This window comes from Mesoplodon mirus, assembly GCF_964341445.2.
Source record: "Mesoplodon mirus genome assembly, chromosome: 8".
Lineage (NCBI taxonomy): Eukaryota > Metazoa > Chordata > Mammalia > Artiodactyla > Ziphiidae > Mesoplodon > Mesoplodon mirus.
The window spans coordinates 8,855,215-8,880,519 of NC_138984.1; the positions used below are offsets into that span (position 1 = coordinate 8,855,215).

Consider the following 25,305-nt stretch of genomic DNA (forward strand, 5'->3'; position numbering starts at 1 on the left):
GTCATCTCCCAAGTCCAGCAGATTGAGCAGCCAACTTTTAGGGTGGGCTGAATTTAAAAGATTCCTAAAAGTTATGTGAGTTTGGGTCCCAAACATCATGTCACAAAGACAGCCCTGGAATCCCTGAAGAAATGCTGCTCACCCGGGGGCTATTTTCACAGAGGCTTGGCAAGTCATGTGGCCCAATTTCGTACTTGATGACTGTCTATGTCCAAGGACAAGAGACTCAGTTCTTCCAACTGTGTGGTTCACCTTTGGAGCTCTGAAAGTCAGAAAGTTCCTCCTGTGCTAGAGAGTCAAAACCTATCCCCAGGTTATTTCCAGAAAACTGTCAGAGTCAACAGAACTAGGTTTAGTACATTTTCTCTAGGACCCGCTTTAAATCCAAGCAGTGCTCTCACGCAAGTCCCTACCGAGTCTCCTCTTCTTCAGGCTAAATACGTCCAGTTCCTTTAACCACTCCTCGAATGACAGGTTCTCAGTCCCCCTCACCATCTACTGTCTTCTGAAAGTCATCTATTTGTCTATGTGCCTCTTAAAGTGTAGCGCCTGGAATGGAACACATTTATGTGTTGTTACCTTATAAGCTTATAGTGGGGTGAGACCATCGACAGCTCCTTAGGTCACACGTTACGTGGTCACAGGTAGCTTAGGGGCAGGGCAGCAGCATCATACTGTTTAATTTGACTGGACGTACTCAGAATTTTGTTTACTCAGGGTGGGCTCTCTAGTCAGACTGCCTGGGTTCAAACTCTGGCTTCCCCATTTATGGTCTGACTTCCCCCAACATTTCTAGGCTTCAGTTTCCTCATCTGTAAAGGAGATAATAACAGCATCTCCTTCATAGGGTTGAGCATGATATGACGTTACCTGCCTTTTAGTCATTATCACACTCTGTAGCGATTACACCTAGCGTTACCTATTACTATTATGCCTGACTCCCACATCTCATATCAACAGAGCTGAGTCCTCAGGAGGAAGACCTCAGTTCATCCATATATAATTTCAGCCCGCTATCCTCTGGCCTCTCTGGATCTTTATGAGCCTTATTTCAGGATCTCTGTTATCTGCTTTCTATCCCTTCATGGTATACATTGTAAGTCTTTAATAAAAATGTTCAGCTGTGCTGAGTAAAGACAAATCCACTAAGAATTCTGCCCCAAGAGGGTGGCAGTCCATTTTCTGGCTCCTTATGGATATGGCGTTCAATTAATTATGATTGCTACCCTGAAACTCCATCTAGCTCCTACCTTTTCATTGTTTCCATGAAAACAGACCTGTACAATTATTCAACATCTAATATATCCACGTTGTCATAAAGAAATAATTCTAATAGCTCCTGTTCACTGCATACATACTATGTGAAGACACAATAACCCTGACATACTACTATTACCTACATTTTGACAGATGAAAAGACTGAGGTTAAATCAGCAGCAGAGCTGGGAACTGAATCCAGGCAGCCACGCCCTTAGCCCCCTGATCTACTGGCGTCTATGAGATTAGTATGACTGAACTTACTCTTAGTGAATCCATGCTGGCTGTGGGTACACGGTTTCCTTTCCAAAATGCTCAGAAATCATCTCTTTAGCAATACTTTCTAGTACCTTACACAGGTATAATATCGAGCTCCACCAGTCTCTCTGGGGAATCTACCTTCTTTTACTCTGGAAAATTGGAAATATATTTGTTGGCCTTCTGATGTCCCTCCCCATCTCCTTAATTCCTCAAAAAAAAATATGTGGCCACTGATTTACCATCTCAGAACCCCATTCGTTGAAGCTATGAATCTTAAACATGTTTCACGCAGGTAGTTTTAATTTCCTTTTAAGACTCAGCACCTGTTCCTTGGACTTTAAATCCAGGGTTATGGATAAGCTGCATTTGTTTCAAAGTTGTTTTTTTGTTTTTTTTGTTTTTTTCTTGCGGCATGTGGGCCTCTCACTGTTGTGGCCTCTCCCGTTGCGGAGCACAGGCTCTGGACGCGCAGGCTCAGCGGCCACGGCTCACGGGCCCAGCCGCTCTGCAGCATGTGGGATCTTCCCGGACCGGGGCACAAACCTGTGTCTCCCTGCATCGGCAGGTGGACTCTCAACCACTGCGCCACCAGGGAAGCCCTGTTTCAAAGTTTTTGTGTGTAGAGTGCACTTTCTGGGAAGGTAGCTCTGGTCATAGTCTCGAAGGAGAGCACAAACCATCTATTCTTTTCTGCTATAAAAATGTTCTTTGCAAAGAAGACATTAGCAAACAGAAGAGGAGCGGTCCTCCCTCCCTTCCTGTCAGCACCCCTGGTGTGCAGGTGAGACCAGGGCCGACCAGACTTTTGAAGGAGGGGTGGGTGGCACCTTCGGTGTGTTTGGTAGGTCTGCGCCTCTCCTACACTGTCTCAGTTTGGGGCTCCACGTAACTTTGCTTCTTGCAGAGCTCTCCATTCAGGAGGCTCTTTAACTAGCTCTGCCCTCCTGAGTCATCAGGAGCGGCTGAGATACAGAAGCCATGCTCGCTCCTCACTGCTCTCTCTTCTAGAGCTCATCCTTAGAATCCTACCTGGTTGTAAAGTTTCCCTTCTTCAGGTAGGGAATACCTGCCTGACTCTGCCTAATCCTCTCCTCTCTGGCTACCACGACCCGACAGGGTTGCTTTACCCACAGTGATTCCATCACCATCGTTTTCTTCTTGGTGAGAATCTCATTCAAAGAAGCAATCCTAACTGAGATGGAATTATCAGCAAGGCCAATCAGGGACTCACATCTGTGGCACAGAGTTGTCAGCACATCTCTCTCACCTCTGAGCCACCTGTGCCAAGAGCGTGTGACCTGTGTCCTCTTCTTGGTTAGGCGGTCCGGCTGCACTCCCCGAGCCCACTGCTGCTCCTCTCCTCTGCCCTCACCCTCCTCCTCCCAGAGTGTCCCACGCTCAGGCTTCTGGCTTTCTTCCCACCCAGGAGTACCCCTTTTTGACACATGGTGCTGCTACATCTCCCTTCCTAACAGGTCTGCTACTTTTGAATGGGGCGTCCCCTTCCATCAATATATCCCAGGTCATGAGTCCCATCCCACCAAGTGCAGTGATACCTAAGATGTCGTATTTCTACTCTATGTTATAATCTCAAATTCATTTCATTTTGCTTTGTACATTAATGTATAAATATCTGAGGTCTTCTGACATCCTCTCTAATAATCCCTAGGCGGCCAGGTTCCCAGGCTTTCATCCCATTTTGAGGGTGTTCATTCGCTCTGAGGGACAAATTTTATCCAGAGACCAAGACATGTGCTCATTATCTCAATGGCTCTTTATACATAAAAGTGAACCTTCACAAAAACAGTGGCCACTTCTCACCGTAACAGTGTTCATGGTTTCTGAGCACAGTAGTCTGCAGGTTAGTATATTAAATTCTGATTATATTAAAATTACAGTTCTAAAGATTCACTTATGAGGTCAGACATTTTACATAAGGGAATATAACGTACAAAGGCTTGCTCTCATTGTGAAAAACACTCATAAACATTACTGCTTTATCTACATACCTTAAACAGCACAGAACTTTGCAATTCAAAACAACAATGTGCGCATTGTACAGGGGTATCGTATCATCTGTGTATTTAATTTACACAAACACACAACAGGGAGACAAGGTGGGCGGGTGGGGGGGAGGAGTAGTGCCGGTGATTCTGCACCCCCACCCCTTGCGTTTAATAAGCTCAAGCTCTGGCCTGAGCAGGAGATGGGAGAGAGAAGTCCACTGTGCCCTCGGGCCTGTCCACAATAGAGAAATCTCTGTCCTGAGTGTGGTTCTAGTATACTGCAAATTAACAACAGCCCTGAACAGAAGCCAACTACTTTGTCTGATGCTTAATCAAAGAAACTGCTGCAGTATGTTCCAACGCAGGAGAAAAATCTGATTTTCATATGTACTGCATATCTATATACTGTACTTGATGGGTAATTTAACAGAAAAGTGTACTTTTGACCGTACAGGACTTTTTCCTTTTAGACAGACTTTAGAATCTAACTTTTCTACCCTTTTTAAGCTGTGACTCTATTGCGTACGCCTGAGTCACAATACACATTTAAATATATCTTCCCTCTTCCCGCTAGAGGGCAGCCATGTATAGACTTGGAGGGTAGAGAAGGTTTAGGAAAAACAGCACCCCTGTTAATCTCACTTCTATGTATACTTAGAATATTATAGCTTTTATGTTACCTTGAATGTGGCAAATGCATCTGAAGCTATATCAAATGTTGACATTTCGACATATCTGAAGAAATCATAAAACTGTTCTGACCACAAAATGATTTTTGCAAGTGGTTCATGTCTGATGCATTCTCTTAACATTATTCCACAATTCAGAGCTATTTCTGGAGACTCATATCTGCAAAAAGAAAAGACAAAGATGACTGCTTTTTTCCCCCATCACTGTTCTTTTAAAAACTCTAACAGTTCCAATTTTTAGAACAGGAAGTTTCAGACGTGTCCTAATTAAGAGCAGGTTACGAAATGCATCTCTCTCAGAGTAGAATATGTGCTCAGAGGGGTTCAGTCCAGAGGGCACACACACATTAGTTGGTGGTGACTGCTTCAACCCAAAGAAAAATAACAGCTGTGAGAGCGATCATGGGAATAAAGGCTCATTACTTAAGCTAAAAGATCTGAAGAGACGTCTGCCGGGTCACACCTCCAAATAGGGTTTAGTTTTACATGTGGTGCTCTCATCACTTCAGAAAAACCAAAAGCTGAATGAAAAAACAATATGAAATAAGCAAAATAGTCTCCTAAAGTTCATAGTATCTAAACGGGTCTATCAAATATACCGCATTTATACTTCATTGCTTCAATTCAGTACTCAAAATAGTACTTTCAAGACCGTTGGCAGCAACACATAAATGCTACAAAGGATGTCACCAAGTGCCTAGTCAGGGATGGCCCGAGGGCTCTCGCAGAGGACACAGGGGACTCCACGGCATCCCTCATCAGCTTTCCGCACAGCCTTCCTCTACACCCATCTCAATGTCTCTGGCCTCTTCCTTCCCCGTGATCAGAAAGAGAACCTTGTTTTCCTCTCAGCCCAGCAGACTCTTCCATTCTGATGTACATCAAATCCCTCGGACTGGACTCTGCCGTTCTGCTCCAACACAGCACTCTGTCCCTCCACCTGCTTTCAAGCTGCACACACAGGCTTAATCTCCTCCCCACTCAGTGTCCTCTAGTTTCCTGCCATCGAATCCATTTCCTAACATTTTACGAGTAAATGCCTCCGCTTCGCTAAAACAAATGGTCTTTTCTCATCAATTCTGCTATTTAATTTCCTGACAATGCACATCTTTGCATCTCTCTCTTTAAAAAAAGAAAAGTTCTCCCAGCTCTCCTTTCTGCCTCCTCTGTTTCTATTTCTCGCCTGGCTGAGGTCTTTCCTCTGTTGCCTCTGGCCTGCTAGTGAACGCTCCTACGATCTCATGGTTCCCTCCACGGCTCCTAAATTGCCCCAGCTCAGATCTACCCTGGGCTGTAGTTAGGCATTTTCTGTTGCTTCTGGACAACTTCAGTTAAAGGCCTACCATAAACTCTACAAGTCTAATATGGCATCACTATTTTGCTTCAGATACCTGGGTCTAAAACAGGTTTAACAGAACTTTCTTTGATAATGGAAATGTTCTGTAACTATGTCGTCTACTGAGCACTTGAAATCTGGCTAGTATGACTGAGGGACTGAATTTTAAATGGCATTTAATTTAAATTAATTTAAAATTAAATAATTACGTGTTGTCAGTAGGTACAGTATTGAACAGCACAGTTCTAAACCTTCCCCTCTTTACCTACTCCCAACCTTCCCATCCTCAATATCACCACTCCTTTTAAATACTTCTTTGCAATATTTGTTTCATTTTCTTTTATCCATTCCCAGTGCTGCATGAAGTCACACCTAGTCACTCAAGTGACCCCTAACCAGCACCTTTGTTCAAGCTCTGTCTTAACAAATCTATCTGACGACCAGTGTTATCAACAGCCTTTCCAGCTTAGGAGCTTATAATGATTTCTTCTTGTTAATCAAATAGACAAACGTCTGGGCGTTGATGTCCAGGCGTCCCCACATCATAGCTACTCCTCTGGTACAACTCCTCTCCCACTATGCCATAAAATACTCCGACTATCTCCTTCCTGTTGTCAATCACTGTGTTCATTCCTGCCCTTGTACTCACTCTTTTTTCTGCCTATGCAAATTTGAAACCATCTGGAACCTCAATCCTAAGTCTATCTCTGTTACCAACTCTTGCCTTATTGACTAAACCCACATTTTATCCCCTGAAATCCACTAGTAGTATTATCTAGTAGAATTATCCTTCTGTCGTACATATGTTTATCACAGATCCTCAACAAGATCAAAACCACGTTCCTTTGTATCACTTATGGCATGGCAGCTAGAATGCTTACTGGCTCTTAGGTGATTAAAATGTCTGCTCACAACATGGCTGATCATACAATTCATCTCTGCTGATCTGTAACAGGCAGGAGACTAGAAAGACAAGGGTAAGACACTTTGGCACAACAAGTTGGGCAGGTTTTGATGGCAGTTTGTCAAGCTTGTCTTAAACGATTAAATGTAAACCAGTGAGTACAAGGTAAACAGTTACGCTGTACAACCTGTTAGCACGTTAACATTTCAATCGCCAGTGGAAGAATGACCGCTCCAGATTTAGACGAACACTAGCAACAGGATTATTTTCAAATGCACTAATATTGTTAGCATAACTCTGCCAAATGTCTAACATCAAAGTGCCAATACTTATAGCCTGAGTGGATAATCACATTGCGTTAAAGTAGACCAAACTAATTAATCAACAAAAGCAGAAAAATCTTTTTATTTTTTATTTTTTTGGCCACACTGCATGGCTTGCAGTATCTTAGTTCCCCAACCAGTGATTGAACCTGGGCCCTCAGCAGTGAAAGCGCCGAGTCCTAACTACTGGATTGTCAGGGAATTCCCAAAAAAGCAGAAACATCTTAAACTGGTAGTTTCAACAGGGTCCCTGGAAGAAATGGCTGTTTCCGGGTCTGAGGCAGGATCTGTACAAAATGAGCAAGGGACATTTTGTGCCAGACAGCAAGGAAGCCATCAAAGATGAATGGGGCCTTGCCAAAAGGACATAGGAGCCAATTTGAAGGAGCTCTCAATAGCCCAAGACGGGGCAATTTGGACATAAAAATTTGGTCATAATGACTGCAATGGATTGAGACACATCAAATATATTTTAAAACCCCCTAAAACTTGAGGTCATAATGGTGCTTAAGACAATAACATACTCATTGCTCATCTAAGGAAGTGGCTAGGGCACCAATTGATTATACTAAAAAATGATACAGTGGAAAAAATCAAGCATCTATTCTGTCTTTCCTATAGAAGTCACTGCTGAGGAACGAAACACATTTAATATACAGAGAAGGAATAACAGAATTAGCAAATCACCATTTTGGACCTAGACAATGATCCTCAGTGGATACTAAAACCATTAGGTGAAGGGTTGATGGAGAACTTTATAATGGACAGACTGACAACGCCTACATCCACTGATCAATCTAAGTATCACCAGAAGTAGGACCATCTGCGTTGCCCAACAGGAAGCAATCCCATCACAATCCCATTCATGAAGAATTCCTGCCCCCCCCAAACTGAAGCTGAATCTAATCAAACTAACTTGAAAGAATAGAGGATAGAGGAAACATGGTTACAGGTGAAACCACAGAATGCAAATCCCAAATATGTGGTTTTCCTGCAAAACAAATGACCCAGTTGCTTCAACAAATAAGTGGTGTTAAAAGAAGGGGGCAGGAACTATTATAGATTAACAGAGAGTTAAGAGTCATATCAACCAAATTCAGTTTGTGGACCTTGCTTGAAAACAGAATGAAACAGCCAAAATGAAAAATGACATTTTTGGTGAAAATCAAGGAAATCTGAACAGTGACTGGGCATTAGATAATATTAGGTTTTTAAATGATATTATGGTTATGTTGAAGAATCCTTTATTATGTACTAGGGATGCATACTGAAGTGATGTTATGTTTGAGGAGGAGAAACAGGAGGCAAGGAATAGATGAAACAAGAATGTTAATAAGTGTTAGTAATTGTTGAAGCCTGGTGACAGGTAGGAAAGGGGTTGTAAGGGGTGGGGGGACAGCTTCTGTGGGATCCCAACACCAGTGGCTTCTCTTTGCCTCCCTAAGCTGAAGTTTCTGCTCTGGTCAGCTCAGCTGAGAGCTTGAAACCTTTCTTTAAATATTACTTCAAAAGTCTTACTTTCCATGACATTAAACAACATTCATATCATACCCCTGGCCACTCTAAAGTGAAAACACAGGCAGAGTTAACTAATTCATAGATTTTAATAACCGCTGCTTTCTATGGAAAAAGGAAGACTGGCTTTAAAAATACACAAAGGCATTTGGCAGCTGCTCTAAGAACACTAAAATTTCAGACTACTCACTACATGTTCATACACGCAGCTCTGGATTGATACAACAAAAAATCAGATGCCAAAAATTCCGTATGGCAACATCTGAAGACGCAACATAGATAGTTAGAACTAGAAAGAAGGAAACAGAATGCTGGCATCCAACACATGCACTGACTCATGCTTTGTCTAAACGAGTTTGAACTTGGGGGAAGTGTTAAACCACAGAGATATGCATCAGAGTGAGGCAAGCTGTAAAGCTGGGGCAGGAGAGCGAGCTGATTCACGCCACCAGTCATGCCAATAGAACAGCTGCCCGCCAATTTAACAGAACGCCGCCAGTGCACACATACCCAGAGCCGGCGAACAACTCTGGTGTGAAACAACAGGAGTTACCTTGCCAATCCGTGATGAGGGAGAAGAGGATTTGTTTTTTTAACTTTTAGTTTTAAGGCTTTTTTGGTTTTTGTTTGTTTTTTTTTTTTTGAAACTGACAGGCTACCCAAAGATAAATGCCTGCTTAGTCCAACAGTAATTCCAGGAAGATGCACTGTGAATTACCAAATTAAGTGGGTTAGTGAGTGGACACACACAGGTGAAAAGCAAAGGGAAGTACGTCATAAACATGTACTTTGTTGACTGTTGACTGAACAGGGTTAAGCTATATAGCATCCAAGCTCCATTTACTGGGAAGCCTTTGCTGCAGTACAGTGTGCATGTACGTCCAAAGAAGATGTCTTTAAACACATGATTTAGCTGATATTTCAACAATTAAGGTTTTTACATCTTAGAGAACAGAAATAAGACACAAAGGACTTATTTTTATTTATTTATTTATTTATTTATTTATTTATTTTTGCAGTCCGCGGGCCTCTCACCACTGTGGCCCCTCCCGCCACGGAGCACAGGCTCCGGACGCGCAGGCCCAGCGGCCGTGGCTCACGGGCCCAGCCGCTCCGTGGCATGTGGGATCCTCCCGGACCGGGGCACGAACCCGCGTCCCCTGCATCGGCAGGCGGACTCTCAACCACTGCACCACCAGGGAAGCCCCAGAGGGCTTATTTTTTCCTTCAGTCATGTATGGTTTGAGAATATAAAGGCTCACAATTCACCTAACTTTAAAATCCCATGGGCATTTTCAAATTCAGTTTAGCTCATAGGTTAAATTTTAAGGAGGGAAATGTGTTCTAGAACTACGGGAAAATGAGCTGATGAAACTACAAAGGAAATGCTTTCTGACATTCACCATCCTGTTTTTGCCCAAGACCGTCTTTCCTTTTTATTTCTCAAGTCAAAAATATAAATCTTATTATATTATACTTTATACATACCCTTTCAATAACATGAACAAAATATTCTGTTGGGTGCAGATGTATTCAACAGTAGGAGTTCTTGTACCAATTTGTCTTCTGAGAATATTGTTGAAAATCTGAGCCACGTCTTTCTTGCCCTATTAAGGAAGACAAAAATATCAAAATGCCTGACTAAATGCCAAAATGCCCTAAATAAACTCAAATCTAGGTACTGTATATTTATAATTATGACTGATTATCTGACTTTAAAATGTTCACAGACATTAAATTTTCTTTCTTATTTCTTCCTTCGTAATTTCAAATTCTAAGTTTTAATAGTGAATTTTTTTAAAGATTTTTTTGATGTGGACCATTTTTTTAAAGTCTTTATTGAATTTGTCACAATATTGTTTCTGTTTTATGTTTTGTTTCTTTGGCCTCGAGGCATGTGGGATCTTAGCTCCCCGACCAGGGATCGAACCCACCCTCCCTGCACTAGAAGGTGAAATCATAATCACTGGACCACCAGGGAAGTCCCTAAGTTTTAATAGTAAAGTATTTTTGACATGAATAACGTGTTGACAAAGTGAAATCTTACTATATATAATTTCAATGATTTCTAACTCTCAGAATCATGCTGACTCGGATATGAAAAACAAAACCTTGCTATATGCTTACATTGTTCAGGGATCTGCTTCCCACCCAAGCAGCTTCAAATAGGATGCTTGTATTGTAAACAATACATATAGCTTCCTTTTGTAGTGATGGAAGGAGGAGAAACTGTATTGTTAGTGTAATAAAAATGAAAGAATTCTGTAAGAAGTTGACCTTTAATGGCAAGTAGACACATCCTCCTACTAAACTAGGTATACTTGGGAAAACCTTTATATATAGATAATTAAGGTACTAAGTATCACATGATGCAGTAGTTCAGAGATCAGTTACACCACTGTACTTCACTAAACAAAACAGGTAGATGTTAACACAATACAGTGAAACTTGTAATCAGAAAGCTGCACAAGAAAGTAACAAATGGAGAAGTAGACCCCAAGAGGTGTTTCAGAGTTGCCACTTTATAAGGCTGACAAGTCTGCAGGAGAGTGAAACGCTAGCATTCCAGCACTAGAGATCACCCTGGGGCCTATGCTAGGTCAGGAGTAGTAATGGCCATCTAGAAGAACCAGTCTCAAGGGCACACATTTGTTTTAAATTAAATTTATGTCTCTGAAGTCCCAAATGAATATTAAGTTCAAGGCCCAGGTTGGGGAGTGGGGTGGGAAGACGAAGGAGAAGGAACTGGATGGTCCAGTGCACTCCCACCTTTGCAGTGGAGATAAAAATCCTTGTTGTTGGAATTTGACACTCTATTAAGTTCGGTCTGTTCTAAAAGATAGAAATAAATTTTCATTCTCTTTTATTATCTATTGATAATACATTCAAGTAACCTATGAACCACATCTTCCCCACCCTTCTCTAAAACTGAATCTGGCTACAGGTGTCTGTCATTTTCTCCCCTGGTTTTCCAAGTACCTGAATAGAGACACAATCCCTCAGGATGATAAACACTGGGGCTTAAATAAAGCACAGCCATAACAAAGAGTCAAAGAGGAGACTGCTCATGACCATGCCAGAGCCCTTCATTACACACTTCTCAGACTAGTTTATTCAGACTGGTATCAAGGACCATTCTTCTCACTAATAAATGCACTAAATATCCAACATGGGATGATCTGGCTGTATAAGCCTGGGCACCAATTTCAAACGCCTACCAGGGACGAGCAGGAAATGCAAATGAGCGCAGCAGGCCGAGGTAGAAAAAACAAGCTGTGCAGTCTGTGGCACACCCAAGCGTGGATGCCAACGTCACGGGCTGAGGGGCCACACAAGACTACAAGGCCCAATGTTGCCAAATTTTCCAAGGGAAGCCAGAAATTCAAAATTGTGTATAAAATCTCCTGCTGTTTTAATGTTATCCTCATTTAAATATTTAAAAGCAGTGCCAAGGAAACAAAACACATATAATCTCGACTGTAGTGAGTTCTCAGCAGGTTAAAAACAAACAAACAAAAAAAACCTAGATGTTCTCTAAGATCTCATCTACCTCAAAAATTCTAACACTCTATTGTCTTCTTTAGATTGTTTATTCCTTGAGAGCCAAGAACCAGTGAATTATGTAAACCAGCAGCTGTTTATTAAATACAGCCTAAATGAAAGGGCATAACAAATACCTAAAAAACTTCATATACGATGTAGTGAAATAGGGGGAAAAAACCTGGCCTAAGTCCGAGATACCCTTGAGTTCCTACATTGGCCCGCTTATTAGGCAGGCAGCCCGGGTATGCTTACAGGTCAGTACCCCTGAGCCAAGAGCCCAACAGGAACCTTAAAATGTTTCAGAGGAGAGAACATACGGAAAATGACTATGAATAGTTAATGTTTTTGAAAAATAAAAAATTGATTTCTTACCTCAAAGTCAATGAGCTGTAAATCAGCTACTAGGGTGCTAAGGAGCCCACTATTATACAGTTCTTGAGCGAGCTGTGCCACTGCTTCTGTCTGTGGCTCTTTTTCATTTGTGCCATACAGAATTTCTTTCATGGCAACCAGATTTTTGGAAACTTCTTCTGTAGCCTGATTTTGGGGGAGAGGAGAAAATTCATTTTCACAAACATATATAACATACCTACACTTGCTAAATACCTTCTCTATATATTACATACCCCCAGATCCCTGTACAAGACATAAAGGTGGGCAAGCCCCACCCTGGCCCTCAGGAGTCAAAAACTGCATGTGTGCACATGTGGGGACTGACATATGTGTTCGACAGCAAAGGCCAGCAGATTCACAACCTGTATACTTGAACGCTGAAAACAATGTTGTTGTAGTAGAAACAGAACAGGGAGAAAAAGTTCAGTTCTGCTCAAATGGGAGGGAAACAACATGGAAGAGGCACCTGAGCTGACCATGAGAATGGAGAGACACTGACAAGCAAGAACTGGCTGGGGAGAAGGAGACTGAGGGGAACGAATGGCATGAACTGGGGATGAGGGAGAGAAGCAGCACAGGGCCTGTCAGAGAAAAGGTGTGGAGGGAATAAGGGAGTGACAGAAGAAATGAAGCTGAAAGAGGCTTTGAATGCAAAGCTAAAATATTAGCAATAAATAAAGTCACTAAAAAGCTTCCACTTCTGGCAAGATGAAAAACAAGGGTCAGATTTACCTTCCCTCATGAAAAAGACCAAAAATTGGAGGAAAATATTTGAAACAATGAATTTTAAACACTGAACTTCAGGCAGCACAGGAGAGTGATTCCTGAGAGAAGGGACACAGATGAAGCGAACCTCATACTTGCCCTAGCTTACTGCCTGCCCGGAGAAAACTTACAGGCCACGTCACAGGGAGAGGGAAGCCAGGCAGAACAGGCAATGTCCACGTGAGGAGACAGAGCTGGGAATCTATGGAGGCCAAGGAGACTTGGTGCTTTTGCAGGGCAAAGTACCAGAGAGGAGACAGCCACACTGAAGAGAGTGTTAGAGACCTGCAAAGACTCACTTGCTACTCTATCTGAGTACTGGTAAGCACAGGCATGTGAGTAACTACCCAAGGCCAGGGAACAGAGCCATGGAGCTCACGCTAGACTCCCATCAACCTGATGGAAAACCTCATATTCACAGGCATAAAGCAGAGCTCTCAAAGGATTTTGTCTCTGCTGTTATAAAAAATTAGCCCTGGACTAAACTCTGCTCTCCAAAAAGCTTAAAAGCAAGCCTGGAAAGAATCAAAACTGGAAAACACAACCAGTAATGAGGAGGAAAAACAGTCAACAGTAACAGCCCTGCAAAGTGACACAGATGGCAGAAATCAAACAAGGACATTAAAAGTTACTATAGGGCTTCCCTGGTGGTGCAGTGTTTGAGAGTCTGCCTGCCGATGCAGGGGACACGGGTTCGTGCCCCGGTCCGGGAAGAGCCCACATGCCACAGAGTGGCTAGGCCTGTGAGCCATGGCTGCTGAGCCTGCGCATCCGGAGCCTGTGCTCCGCAACGGGAGAGGCCACAACAGTGAGAGGCCCGCGTACCGCAAAAAAAAAAAAAAAAAAAGTTACTATAACTATAGTCAGTACGTTCAGGGAAAAAACGAGCATGTTAAGTAAAGGTATGGAAGACATAAAAAAACCCCACCAAAATCAAACACTTAAAAACTAAAATTTATGAAATAAAAATTACACTGGATGGGATCAACAGCAGAGCAGACAGTGCAGAAGAAATGGTTAGTAAATATGAAGACAGAGCAATAAAAGCTATTCAAAATGAAACACAAAGAGAGGGAGAAAAAAGACAGCACAGCAGTGAGCTACAGGATGACTGTAAGCAGTCTAATACATGTGTAACTGCAGTCCCCAAAGGAGGGGGAAGGACAGACAAGATATGTGAAGACATAATGGCTGAAAAATTTCCAAATTTGATGAAAACTATAATCCCATGGAGCCAAGAAGTTCAAAAAAATCCTAAGCACAAGAAACAGGAAGAAAACTACGCCAAGCCATAGAATAATCAAATTGCTTAAATTCAGTGAAGAGAATATCCTAAAAGCAACCAGAGGGGGGGAAAACATTACAGACAAAGAATCAAAAAGTAACAGACTTCTTGACAGAAATGATGCAAGTCAAAAGATAGTGGAGGAACATCATTAAAATTCTGGGGAAAAAACAAAACTAAACTGTCATTGTAGAATTCTATACCTAGTAAAAATATTATACAAAAATGAAGGTGAAACAAGAATTTTTAAGACACAGAAAAGCTGGAAGATTTTGTCACCAGCAGACCTGCACTATAGGAAACGTTTAAGGAAGTCCTACAGGTAGGAGGAGAATTCAAGATGAAAATCTGTGTATACAGAAAAGAATGAAGAGCACTGGAGACAGAAATGTGGATAAATGGAAAAGATTTTTCCATTATTAAAAAATAGTCTCTAAAAGACAACTGGCTGTTTAAAGCATAAATAACTGTATTTTGGGGTTATGCCATATGTAGAACAAGAATATGTGGCAACAATAGCTCCAAGCGGGGGCAGTGTTAAGGTTTTTATACATGAAGCAGTATAATATTTCTTGAAGACAAACCACAAGTTAAAAGGCATACACTGTAAGTCCTAAAAGAACCACTAAAAAAACCAAAACAGTTATAGCTAATAAGCCAACAAGGTAGAATACTAAAGATATGTGAAAAACATAAAGGCTATAAAAAGCTAAATAAACGGAAATATTTATGACCGGAAATTACTTCAGGGAGATTACTTAGCACAGATTCAGAGGACATCAGCCTTTAACGGTACCTAAAGAATCATCCAGGTATTCCCTTCTACAACCTTCTAAACCTTCTTACCAAATGATCACACTGCTCCACCTTAAATATTTCCAGGGTCCAGTAATGCAGGATTAGCAGACTTCAGAATCAGACAGCTGTTAGAAAATTTCATAGTGAAACAAACATTGCCTCACTATAGTGTCGGCTGGTCCTGGGTCTGCACTGCAGGTAAGGCAGTATCTTAACTTCTCTTCCACATAAAGGCTCCTCATTGAAAACAGCTTGCCTGTCTTCCCTAAATAGTCTTCTCCAGAAAAACCTCCTCCCAGCTACTTTAACTATCCTCCTAAGAAAGACAGGATTAATGTTTCAACTCTATCCAGATGGAGTGATGCACAAGACACCGGACCACCATTTCCCTGCAAATGTTGCAAATTTAATGTAGCTCAGGGCTACCTTTAAGAATTTTTGCAATTATATCATATAATTCATTCAAAGCCAGAATAAACACTGCAATGATGGTTTTAACTCTTCTCACTATTTAATTTAATCTCATTAATAGCCCATCATTCAACACTGTGGAGGTATTTCTGAATTCTGAAGGACATCCAAAATGCCAGCTATTGTACCCATATTTGTATCATCTGAAATCTGATAGGTAGGTATGCCTCCCATGGCCTCAATCATTAACCAAAATGCCGAAAAGGAAGTAACTGAATGGAGCCTAACATTATGCCTTTGAATCATCATGCTCTTTTCAGTAACGATCTATAAATAATCTTTGGGCATGGCTGCTCAGCCACTTACATATACACTTATTTCCAAATGATATTCAAAAGGCTTTTGTTAAATACTTGGATAAAATAAGAATATACTATTTCCTCCACATTTCCTGAATATAAGGAAATGAAATAAAGTTAATTTGGTACGACCGTTTTACTTAAGTCTATGCTGATTTCTACTGACTACTGCTTTCTTTTCTAAATGCTTACAAAGTATCTTCCTAATAATCCCATTATGAAACCTTATTCAGTATCAATGTAAGCAGAATCTTTACCTCTTTGAGTCTGCTGTTACTACCCTATTCTGTTAATGTCTTAGATTTCTGACAGCAGTTTGTTGTCATCCCATATATAAACTTTAAGTACCCCAGAATGTTACTTTTTCTGGGCCAGGAGATAAGAATCAGTTATCAACAGTAAATGTTCTCTTATAATCTAATTACATGTGTTGCCTTTTCAATTTCATTTTATTAATCTCTATTCTTAAGATGACTCTCTTTGACTGGGAAGAATCTGACATTTAGTAGGTTTTCTGAGTATACTGTCTGCTGAATTTACTCAGTGACCCTACGTCATAGACCTTAGCCCCACCTGCTTCTCTGACTAGATCAAAGTTTTGAGGTTCTTAATAACCCTTCATGTGTCTCAGTTTATACTCTGCTTTGAAATCGTGATATGATTTTAAATCTGAGATCAGACCATACTTTATGCTTTCTGATAGCAAAGGATGAAGAAGAAGTGCTCACCATGTTGGGGGGAAGGGGAGTGACAGCTGAAGTATGGGGTTTCTTTTTGAGGAGATGGAATTTTAAAAATTGTGTTGTTTGTGGTTGCACATTATCGGTGAATAAACTACGAACTACTGAATTGTACACTTTAGATGGCTGAACTATATGATATGCAAGCTGTATCTCAAAAAAGCTCTTTTTAAAAAATGGAGGAGAGAAGCAAGGAAACAGAAAGCTACCTATGGTGCTTCTAAGATGAAAGGCACCCTGGATTCACACATGAAGCCCTCTTCTTCCCTTTCAGCAGACGACACTGTCACCTACATTTCGAGCGGGGAGGAAAACACCACCGAAACCTCTCCTCTGCTATAACCATTATACTCACCTACCTCTATTAACCCTCCTTGCTTCTGAATTCCACTCATCTCCTGCCTTCTCAGGATCTCATCCTGTCTGTTATCTCATCTCCTCATATAGTCGACTCCCCTCTTACTTGATTCTCCCAAACTCCAATTTAAATATGGTCTATTAGATTCCTACTAACAAAACTAAACAAGCTCTCCTTTGACTCCATAACCCCCTCCCAGCTACTGCCCGCCATAATTAAGCCTCTCAGAACACGTCCCTGGGTCTGTTACAGTCCACATCTCTTTCCTATTCACTCTTCAGCCCAATCCCGTGAGGCTTCTACAGCCAGTACTTTATAGCTTTTAGACAGTCACCAACGACCTGCCTGCCATAAAGACAGTTTCTAGCCTTCATCACGCGTGAGCTCTCGGCAGCATTTGAAGTTGGCTACACCCTGCTTTTAAAACCGCTCCTCCCTGTCCTCTGTGACTTACCAACACCTTACTTTTTTTCTTCCTGTCTCCCTGGTTGCTCCTTCTGTCTCCTTTTTGGCTCATCCTCCTTGAGTGGGCCATTTAAATACTGGGAATTCCTCCAGGCAGAGTACAGGGCCCTCTTCTTCTCATTCTATCATCTCTCCCCAGGTGACCTCATCCACACCCACAACTTTAATGAACACCTAAATGCAGATGCCTCACAGATTCCTATCTCTAATCCAGTTCTCTTACTAGTATATTAAGCAACCTGCTAGAAGTGTCTCTACTTGGATGTCTCAAGGTATCTCAAACCTAATGCATCTAGAACAGAACTCACGCTCTTGCCCCAAAGCCTATGTTCTTCCCTTGTTCCCTATTTCTGGGAATGAGATGCCACTATTGATGTTCTTATAACGTGTCAGAAACTTAGGATTCATCCTCGACTCTTCCCTCTTCCTCACCCTGCCCTGATATCTAATCCATCACCAAGTCTCCAAAATCCATGCATTTATACTCCACCATCACCACCCAAGTCCCCATAACTCTTGTCTGGACTACTAAGGAGCCTACTGACTGGTTTCCTTGAACTCCCTAGAGTCCGTTTTCCACATCACAATTAGAATGATCTTTTCATAACACAAATATGATTAAGATTTGTGCTTAAATCCTTTGTCTTAAAATGCTTAAATCTTTGTGTTTAAAATGCTTCAATTACCTACTGCTCTTAGGATGGAGAAAATTCCCTTTTAACATGGCCCATAAAACCCTGCATGGTCTGACCCTACCTCTCTGACCTTACCCTGCACTGCAATTCCTCCCCTACTATCTATACACCAATGCCCTGGTCACATTGGGCTCCTTTCGGGCCCCTGCACATGTGGGCGCCTATACCCACAAGGCTCTTCGTGCTCACGTTCCACCCCACCTCCCGGCCAACTCCCACTCTTCCTTCACTGCTCAGCTCAACGATCACCTCCTCAGAGAAGTCTTTCTAAGTCAATTCTATCATACATTCTCCTACTACCTGGTACTGCTTCACAGTGGTTTTCACAGTTGTATATAACTCTGCTTTTCCTTGTATTTCTAAGTAATGTCTGTTTCCTTCTGCTCCATTAGTAGCCCAGTGCTTGCAGGTGCTCCATACATGCTTGATGAGTGGCTGAACATGAGTATACATGATCACTGGGATATAAAGTCCAGATGAACACTGGATGTAGGGAAATGGGATGTTCTCACACCATAAAGTCAAGGAATTCCTCTAAAAAAGTAGTGTAGATACAGGGACCTGAAGGAAGGACACTCTGCAACACCTCACCATGAAAAGTTAAGGGAATCTACCTGACAGAGTTTCAGTGGTGAGCAAGGAAACTAACTCCCTGTTTCCTCAGAGAAAACAGTCTGGAAGGATACACAGCAAACTGAGTATAATATGCCTATGGGGAGGGGCAAGAAGAATACTTTCACTTTGCACTTTCTGTATTTCAGATTTGTTTGAATGTTTTACAGTTCATATTTTAATTTTTTTAAGAGCAAAATGACAAAGGGAATGAGAGAAATAGATCAAAGTGTTTACTAAGTTGGTAACAATTGGCTTATCTAATTTCTGCTTCTGTTTCCCTCCTTTCACTCCTCCCCACACATCCCCCCTAAATTTTTAAGATTTCTAACAAATAACTAAGTATTGTGTATAGGTCTACACATGTAATTAGGTCTACCAACCACGCCTTGAAAACCAGTGCCACAAACACTGCCAGACAGAAAGTTAAAGACTAGAATTGGGCTTAACAGATAAAAGGCTACTCAAACTACTGAGAAGTAGAGAATGGCATTGGGGACAAGTGACTTCCAAACCTGGTTATTTCCATGGTTAGTTACCATCGACACAGGATAATCAGCAGCGTGATATAAAAGAAAAACTAAAATTCATCAACTTTATTGTTCATTAACAGTCCTGATACATGAGAGCAATCAAGTTCATATTTCAATTGACGACTTCTAATTTTATGTATATTTCAACCATTTGTGTGAGTTCTGTTCCCCATTACAAGTTGAACACAATTACAAGTTGATTTTTAAAAAGCTTGAAAAAGAAATAAACATGATGAAATATTACTAAAAGATGATCAGAAAAGCTTATGAAATTAAGTGATTCAGCAGAAAAGGTGATGCAGCAAGAATTTACTGAATGAAGACACCACATACAGAATAAATAAACTTGGCTGTTCTTGTTTAGATTTCACTTGGTTCCCTTCATCAGCATTCACATTAGTGACCCTGGCCAGCCTGCATTATGTCAGCACGTCCTCTGCCTCTCTGACCACATCCTCCTTATCTGCCGCCTCCCTGCTTGTCTCCTCACACCTACTAAGTAAGCTGTTCACACTTACAGCTCCTCACACGCTGTACCATGGTCAAGCTGCTGAGATCATCATGACACCTAATCCACTGGGCTCCTTAATGACCGTGGGACCTGTCCTGTGAAGTCAAAGTTTCAGGGCTGCCCATGCTCACAGCTCCAGGTCTCCTGCTCCCCTAAACAATGTGGGATGTCCTTTACTGAAGACTTTCTCTACTTCAGCCCCCAGGGTAGAGCAAGTGACGGAACCTGTGCACACCTGGTTCACTAAAATTCATGCAACTGCTTTCACTCCAGCCAGAAACATTCCTTCAAACTGGATTGATTTTTCAGCCAGTTACTCCCAGCAGCAAATACTTCAAAACTGCTCCACTTTCCACAACAGAACTTAGTTCTCTTTCTCTGTTCCACATCCGAACATCTAGCTTCACCTCCCCCATACTGAAATAAGACTTTCTAGTGAAAACATCTTCAACTTCTTTGATCCACCTTGATGTATTTCTGCCATCCTGTCTGGACCCTGGAGATACACCAGAATCACCTGGGGAAATTTTAAACAAAGATGCTCACTTCCCTAAGAGACTTAGTAAATGACAAAAGAAAAATAGTACTTTTACAGGGAGACGCCACTTAACCATGTGATCATCACAAATGGTACTGAGACTACTGGCCTCGTGAGCCTCCTGAAAGGACCCGCTGCAAAGGGCACGGCATCACTTCTGTGGTCTTTCTTGCCAAAAAGGCGTCACCTGCATTGAATCATGAGGAAACATCAGCCAAACCCAAATTAAGGAACATTCTACAAAATAAGTGGCCAGTATTTTTCCAAAGTGTCAAGGTCATGAATGTCAAAGACAGACAGAGAAACTGTTCCTGATTAAAGGAGACTAAGTAGATGTTACAGCTAAAAGCAATGTGTGATCCTGAATTGGATCTTGGTCCAGAAAAAGGACATTAGCAGACACTGTGGAAATTTGAAAAAGGTCTGTGGATTAGTCAACAGTATTGTATCAATGTTAGCTTCCTGATTTGATCATTGCACCGCGGCTACATAAAATATTAACATCTGGGGAAGCAGGGTGAAGGGCACTCTTTTGCAATCATTTTATCAGTCTTAAAAGCTAATCAATCCTCTTATTTTGCTTTACTTCACAGGTAAGAGGCAGCCCTCCATAATCCCCAGGCTGACGGCTCTATGTATGTGTGCTGGGGAAAGGGCCCCTACATGAAAAGGAGGCTGGCCTTGCCTCAAGTCCCCCCTTGCAATTTTGCCAGTTGTGTGGCCTCATGCAAGGTTGCTGGGCCCGACGCCTGCTGGGATCTATTCCATTTCTCAAGATCTCGAATTCCAAATAAAGGTTCTCCCAATTCTCTTCTGCCCCGTCATCTACTCTCACTCTCGCGCCCTGGAGGCTTTGTCTCTTCTCACGTGACCCCAAATGCTCACACCCCTCCTCTTCCCTCTCAGCCCATTCCCGCCTCCTGCCATTCTCCTCCTGACGCCACAGCAGCTGCTACCTTGTCTCAGCCCCCGGCCTTGCAGTGCTCTCTCTCCTCATCTGCACCTCTCATTTCCCTAACACACATTCAAGGGCTTTAGAAAGGGATTGCTTACACTTCTTTACACCCTCCTCCCTCCAATGTGACCGAGACAGTGATTTACACACGGTCTGACTTCACGATTTTGTTAAATGGCTGAATTGTCTAGGACACTTCGTCAGGAGAACATGGTGTTCTGAGACACAGATGCTACACGTATGTGGCCAGTGAGCCTCATATTATGTTTCATGGGTACAGTCTACTAACAGTAGCCAACTGTTTTTATAAATACATGGTAATGAAGAGAAACATGTGAGAGAAGCACCCCCCTCAGGATCAGCCCATTCACTTGACTGGAAAATGATGTGGACTGTGCCTCACTAACTCACACACTGCTGACTCGTCTAGGTGAGAGAGACAGAATTTTAAGTTCCTGATTGTTTTCTTGCAGTTTTTGAGAAGTGGTTTACCCTGTATGATTCTACTAAGCAGCCACATATATAGTGGGAGTCTGGGGACACCCAGTTGAGCAGAGTCACGGAGGAAAGAGTCTGAGGCTTGGCAGAGCTTCTCAGAGTCAAGGCCGGGGTAGGGTGCGGGGCAGGCATATTAATCCTGTGCCATGAAGCCTCACTGACTTCCACAAACAACCAGTTGGTAACGACTTTATTTCTACTTAGTATCTTTAAAAAATACTTAAAAATTAAACAATTTAAGGTACAGGATCTACTTAAGCAGTAACCAATATTCCAAAGTTCACACCTACTACTCTCACCTCACTAGTAACAATATCAGAACTATACTTCTTCCCCTCCCAGGGTGAGGAGACAAGTAACTACTTCAAAATTTTAAGTGTCGTGCCCATAATGACTTCCCCAATTAGAACTAAGGCTATGAGACTTCCCACTGCCTGTTTTCTCTTTAAAAAAAAATACGAGGTGGAAAAAAAAGCAACTAGCAAGCCAAACATTTGTGCAAGTGGCCTATTTCAAGACTTCCAAGAATTCAGATTTCATACTAAATCTCTTGCCTTAAACCCAATGTTTCCACAGTACCCATCCCTGTACCATTTTACCGTCATCAGTGGCAACCACTCAGATACCAAGTTGTGATACAAAAATACATTTTTAGAAGACCAGAGGAGCTACTCACTCACCCACTAATGCTTCCAGACCACATCCCTGAAGTGCCCGTAGCCCTTATCACCCACACCTCTTCTGGACCCAACAAGGCCCAACTACTCAGGAGATCCCAAACTGGTCTTACGGTGGGAGCTGTCTAATCACAGATGGAGGTACAGGGTTAATCTGCTGGAGTACAACACTGGGCCTGCCCTCCCCTTGGCTCCCAATTTTTAATAGATAAAGTTACTTGTTAAGCCTAACTTACCAATATATAAAGCACACTTAAACACAGCAAGAGTAAAACGTTTCAAGTATAGATATGGCTAATTCAGAAATTAAAAGGCTAATAACCTTAAAAGAAAATATTCTACTTTATCATAATGTTAACTTAAAATGATGAAACATTTTTCCCCTCCTATCAGAGGCAAAGACTTCTAGAAGATATACTGGTAGTGGAAAAATATATTGGTACAACTTTACTGGAGGGCAATTTAGCAAAATGTATCAAAAAGCCTTAAAAGCTGCAATCCCTCTGAGTCACCCATTATACTTCTAGGGACTTTACCCTGGGGAAACAGATAATTACACAAAGATGTTAAGTACAAGCAGTGTCATTTACAATAGCAAAGGATCAGAACTAAAAGTTATCCCACTGAACTGGTTAAATCATGGTGTACCCATAAAATGGAAGATTATGGCAAGCTTTAAAAACAAGTACATCTATACCGACATGCAAAGATGTTAACATGAAAATTAAAAAACAGGGACTTCTCTGGTGGCGCAGTGGTTAAGAATCCGCCTGCCAATGTAGGGGACACGGGTGCGATCCCTGGTAGGAAGGTCCCACATGCTGCAGAGCAACTAAGCCCGTGCGCCACAACTACTGAGCCCGCGTGCCTAGAGCCCGTGCTCTGCAATAAGAGAAGCCACTGCAATGAGAAGCCCGCGCACCGCAACGAAGAGTAGCCCCCGCTCGCCACAACTAGAGAAAGCCACACGCAGCAACGAAGACACAACGCAGCCAAAAATAAATAAATAAAATAAAATAAAATAAATAATTTTTTTAAAAATTGAAAAACAAACCAGGACCTAGAATAGCGTGACCTCGTGTTTAGTATTAGTAACTTACCAGCCCCAGAAAGACAGGGAGAGAGCTAGAATATGCATGAGAATCTGTGAGGATATCCCACTATCTTAACAGTAGTCATTTCATGTGGGAGTGGGATTAGGATGAGCTTTATTTTGCCTTTTATACTCTGCTGAATTTTCTGAACTTTTGGAATGAACGTATTACTAAAACATAACACTTCATATAGATAGAAATATAGAAATCAATTAAAACTATCAGGCTTGATGAAGGAAGCATAAATCTCTTGCACACACATATGCACCCACACACCCACGCTCCCACATTACCTACAGAGTGCTTACAAAAAGGGAAAGAGGGAGAAGCTGCAAATTTCGGCCTCCTCTCCCCTCACATAATGGTTTCAAATGAACAGGACTTCGTCAAAAAGATACTGCAGTAAAGAGAAAGAATCTGATGACTCTAAGGTTTTGAGCCAGAAAGGCAATATTTCTTAAACCAGTCAGTCAGGAATAGAGAGACCAATTCTGGGGCAGAGAAAATGAATTTTTGAGTTGAATATGTTAAGTCTGAAGGGATGCCTCAGTATGGAATCACAAGATCTTAAGCGTTGAAGAGATGTCAGAGGTCATCGAAATCAGTGGTTTTTTTTAAGTGCTTTTGGGGGCCACTGATAATCACACTTCTTAATCCTGCTGCCATCATTTTTCAAAGTAAAGATCTTGTGTAGAACCCTAATATACAAATAAGGATAAGGTAAAATTGAAAAAGTGGATGAAGGGAGAAAGAACACCTGAAACCATGGCCTGCCTGCTTCTCCAGAGCACCCTTTGCATGTTTGTGGAACATTAAGTTTAAAAGCAAAACAAGAATATTACTCAGCCATAAAAAAGAATGAAATAATGCCATTTGCAGCAACATGGATGGACCTAGAGATTATCATACTAAGTGAAGTAAGACAGAGAAACACAAATATCATATGATGTCACTTCTATGTGGAATCTAAAAAAATGATATAAATGAACTTATTTACAAAACAGAAACACACTCACGGACACAGAAAACAAACTTATGGTCACCAAAGGGGACCGTGCAGGGAAGGGAAGAGCAATAAGTTGGGAGTTTGGGATGAACACGTAAACACTACTATATATAAAACAGATAACAAGGATCTACTGTACACTACAGGGAACTATGTTCAATACCTTGTAATAACCTATAATGGAAAAGAATCTGAAAAAGAATACACACACACATATATATATCTGAATCACTCTGCTGTACATCTGAAAGTAACACAACATTGTAAGTTAACTATACTTCAATTTTTAAAAATGGTTAAAAAAAACCCTTAAAAAACAAGGCAAAACAAACACAAAACAACACTTTCCTTGCACACCACACCCCCGATTTCTAATGAAATAAGAATCCTGCTATAATCTATCTCATCAAAAGTATCTTATCAGGACTTCTCTGGTGGTGCAGTGGTTAAGAATCCACTTGCCAGTGCAGGGGATACGGGTTCAAGCCCTGGTCCGGGAAGATCCCACATGCCGCAGAGCAACTAAGCCTGTGCGCCACAACTACTGAGCCTGTGCTCTAGAGCCCACACACCACAACTACTGAAGCCTGTGAGCCTAGAGCCTGTGCTCCCCAACAAGAGAAGCCACTGCAATGAGAAGCCTGCACACTGCAACCAAGACCCAATGCAGTCAAAATTAAATAAATAAATAAATAAAAATTTAAAAGAAGTATCTTATCAAGTTTCTTTAGATATGTAGGTAGCTCTCTTTTTGTGGGTCATATGGTCTTTGTCACAA

General features: G+C 41.6%; 1 protein-coding gene across 1 annotated transcript in view; it reads right to left on the minus strand.

Annotated features, from left to right (window-relative positions):
- The window catches only part of CAB39 (calcium binding protein 39), an 87,936-nt gene that overhangs the window by 12,668 nt on the left and 49,963 nt on the right, over nt 1–25,305 (minus strand). Inside the window, exons 3-5 of the mRNA XM_082629835.1 lie at nt 12,207–12,371; nt 9,780–9,898; nt 4,205–4,373 (exon numbers count right to left, since the gene is read on the minus strand). Of these exons, the coding sequence (XP_082485961.1) occupies nt 4,205–4,373; nt 9,780–9,898; nt 12,207–12,371 (453 nt within the window). The remainder of the gene's footprint in view (nt 1–4,204; nt 4,374–9,779; nt 9,899–12,206; nt 12,372–25,305) is intronic.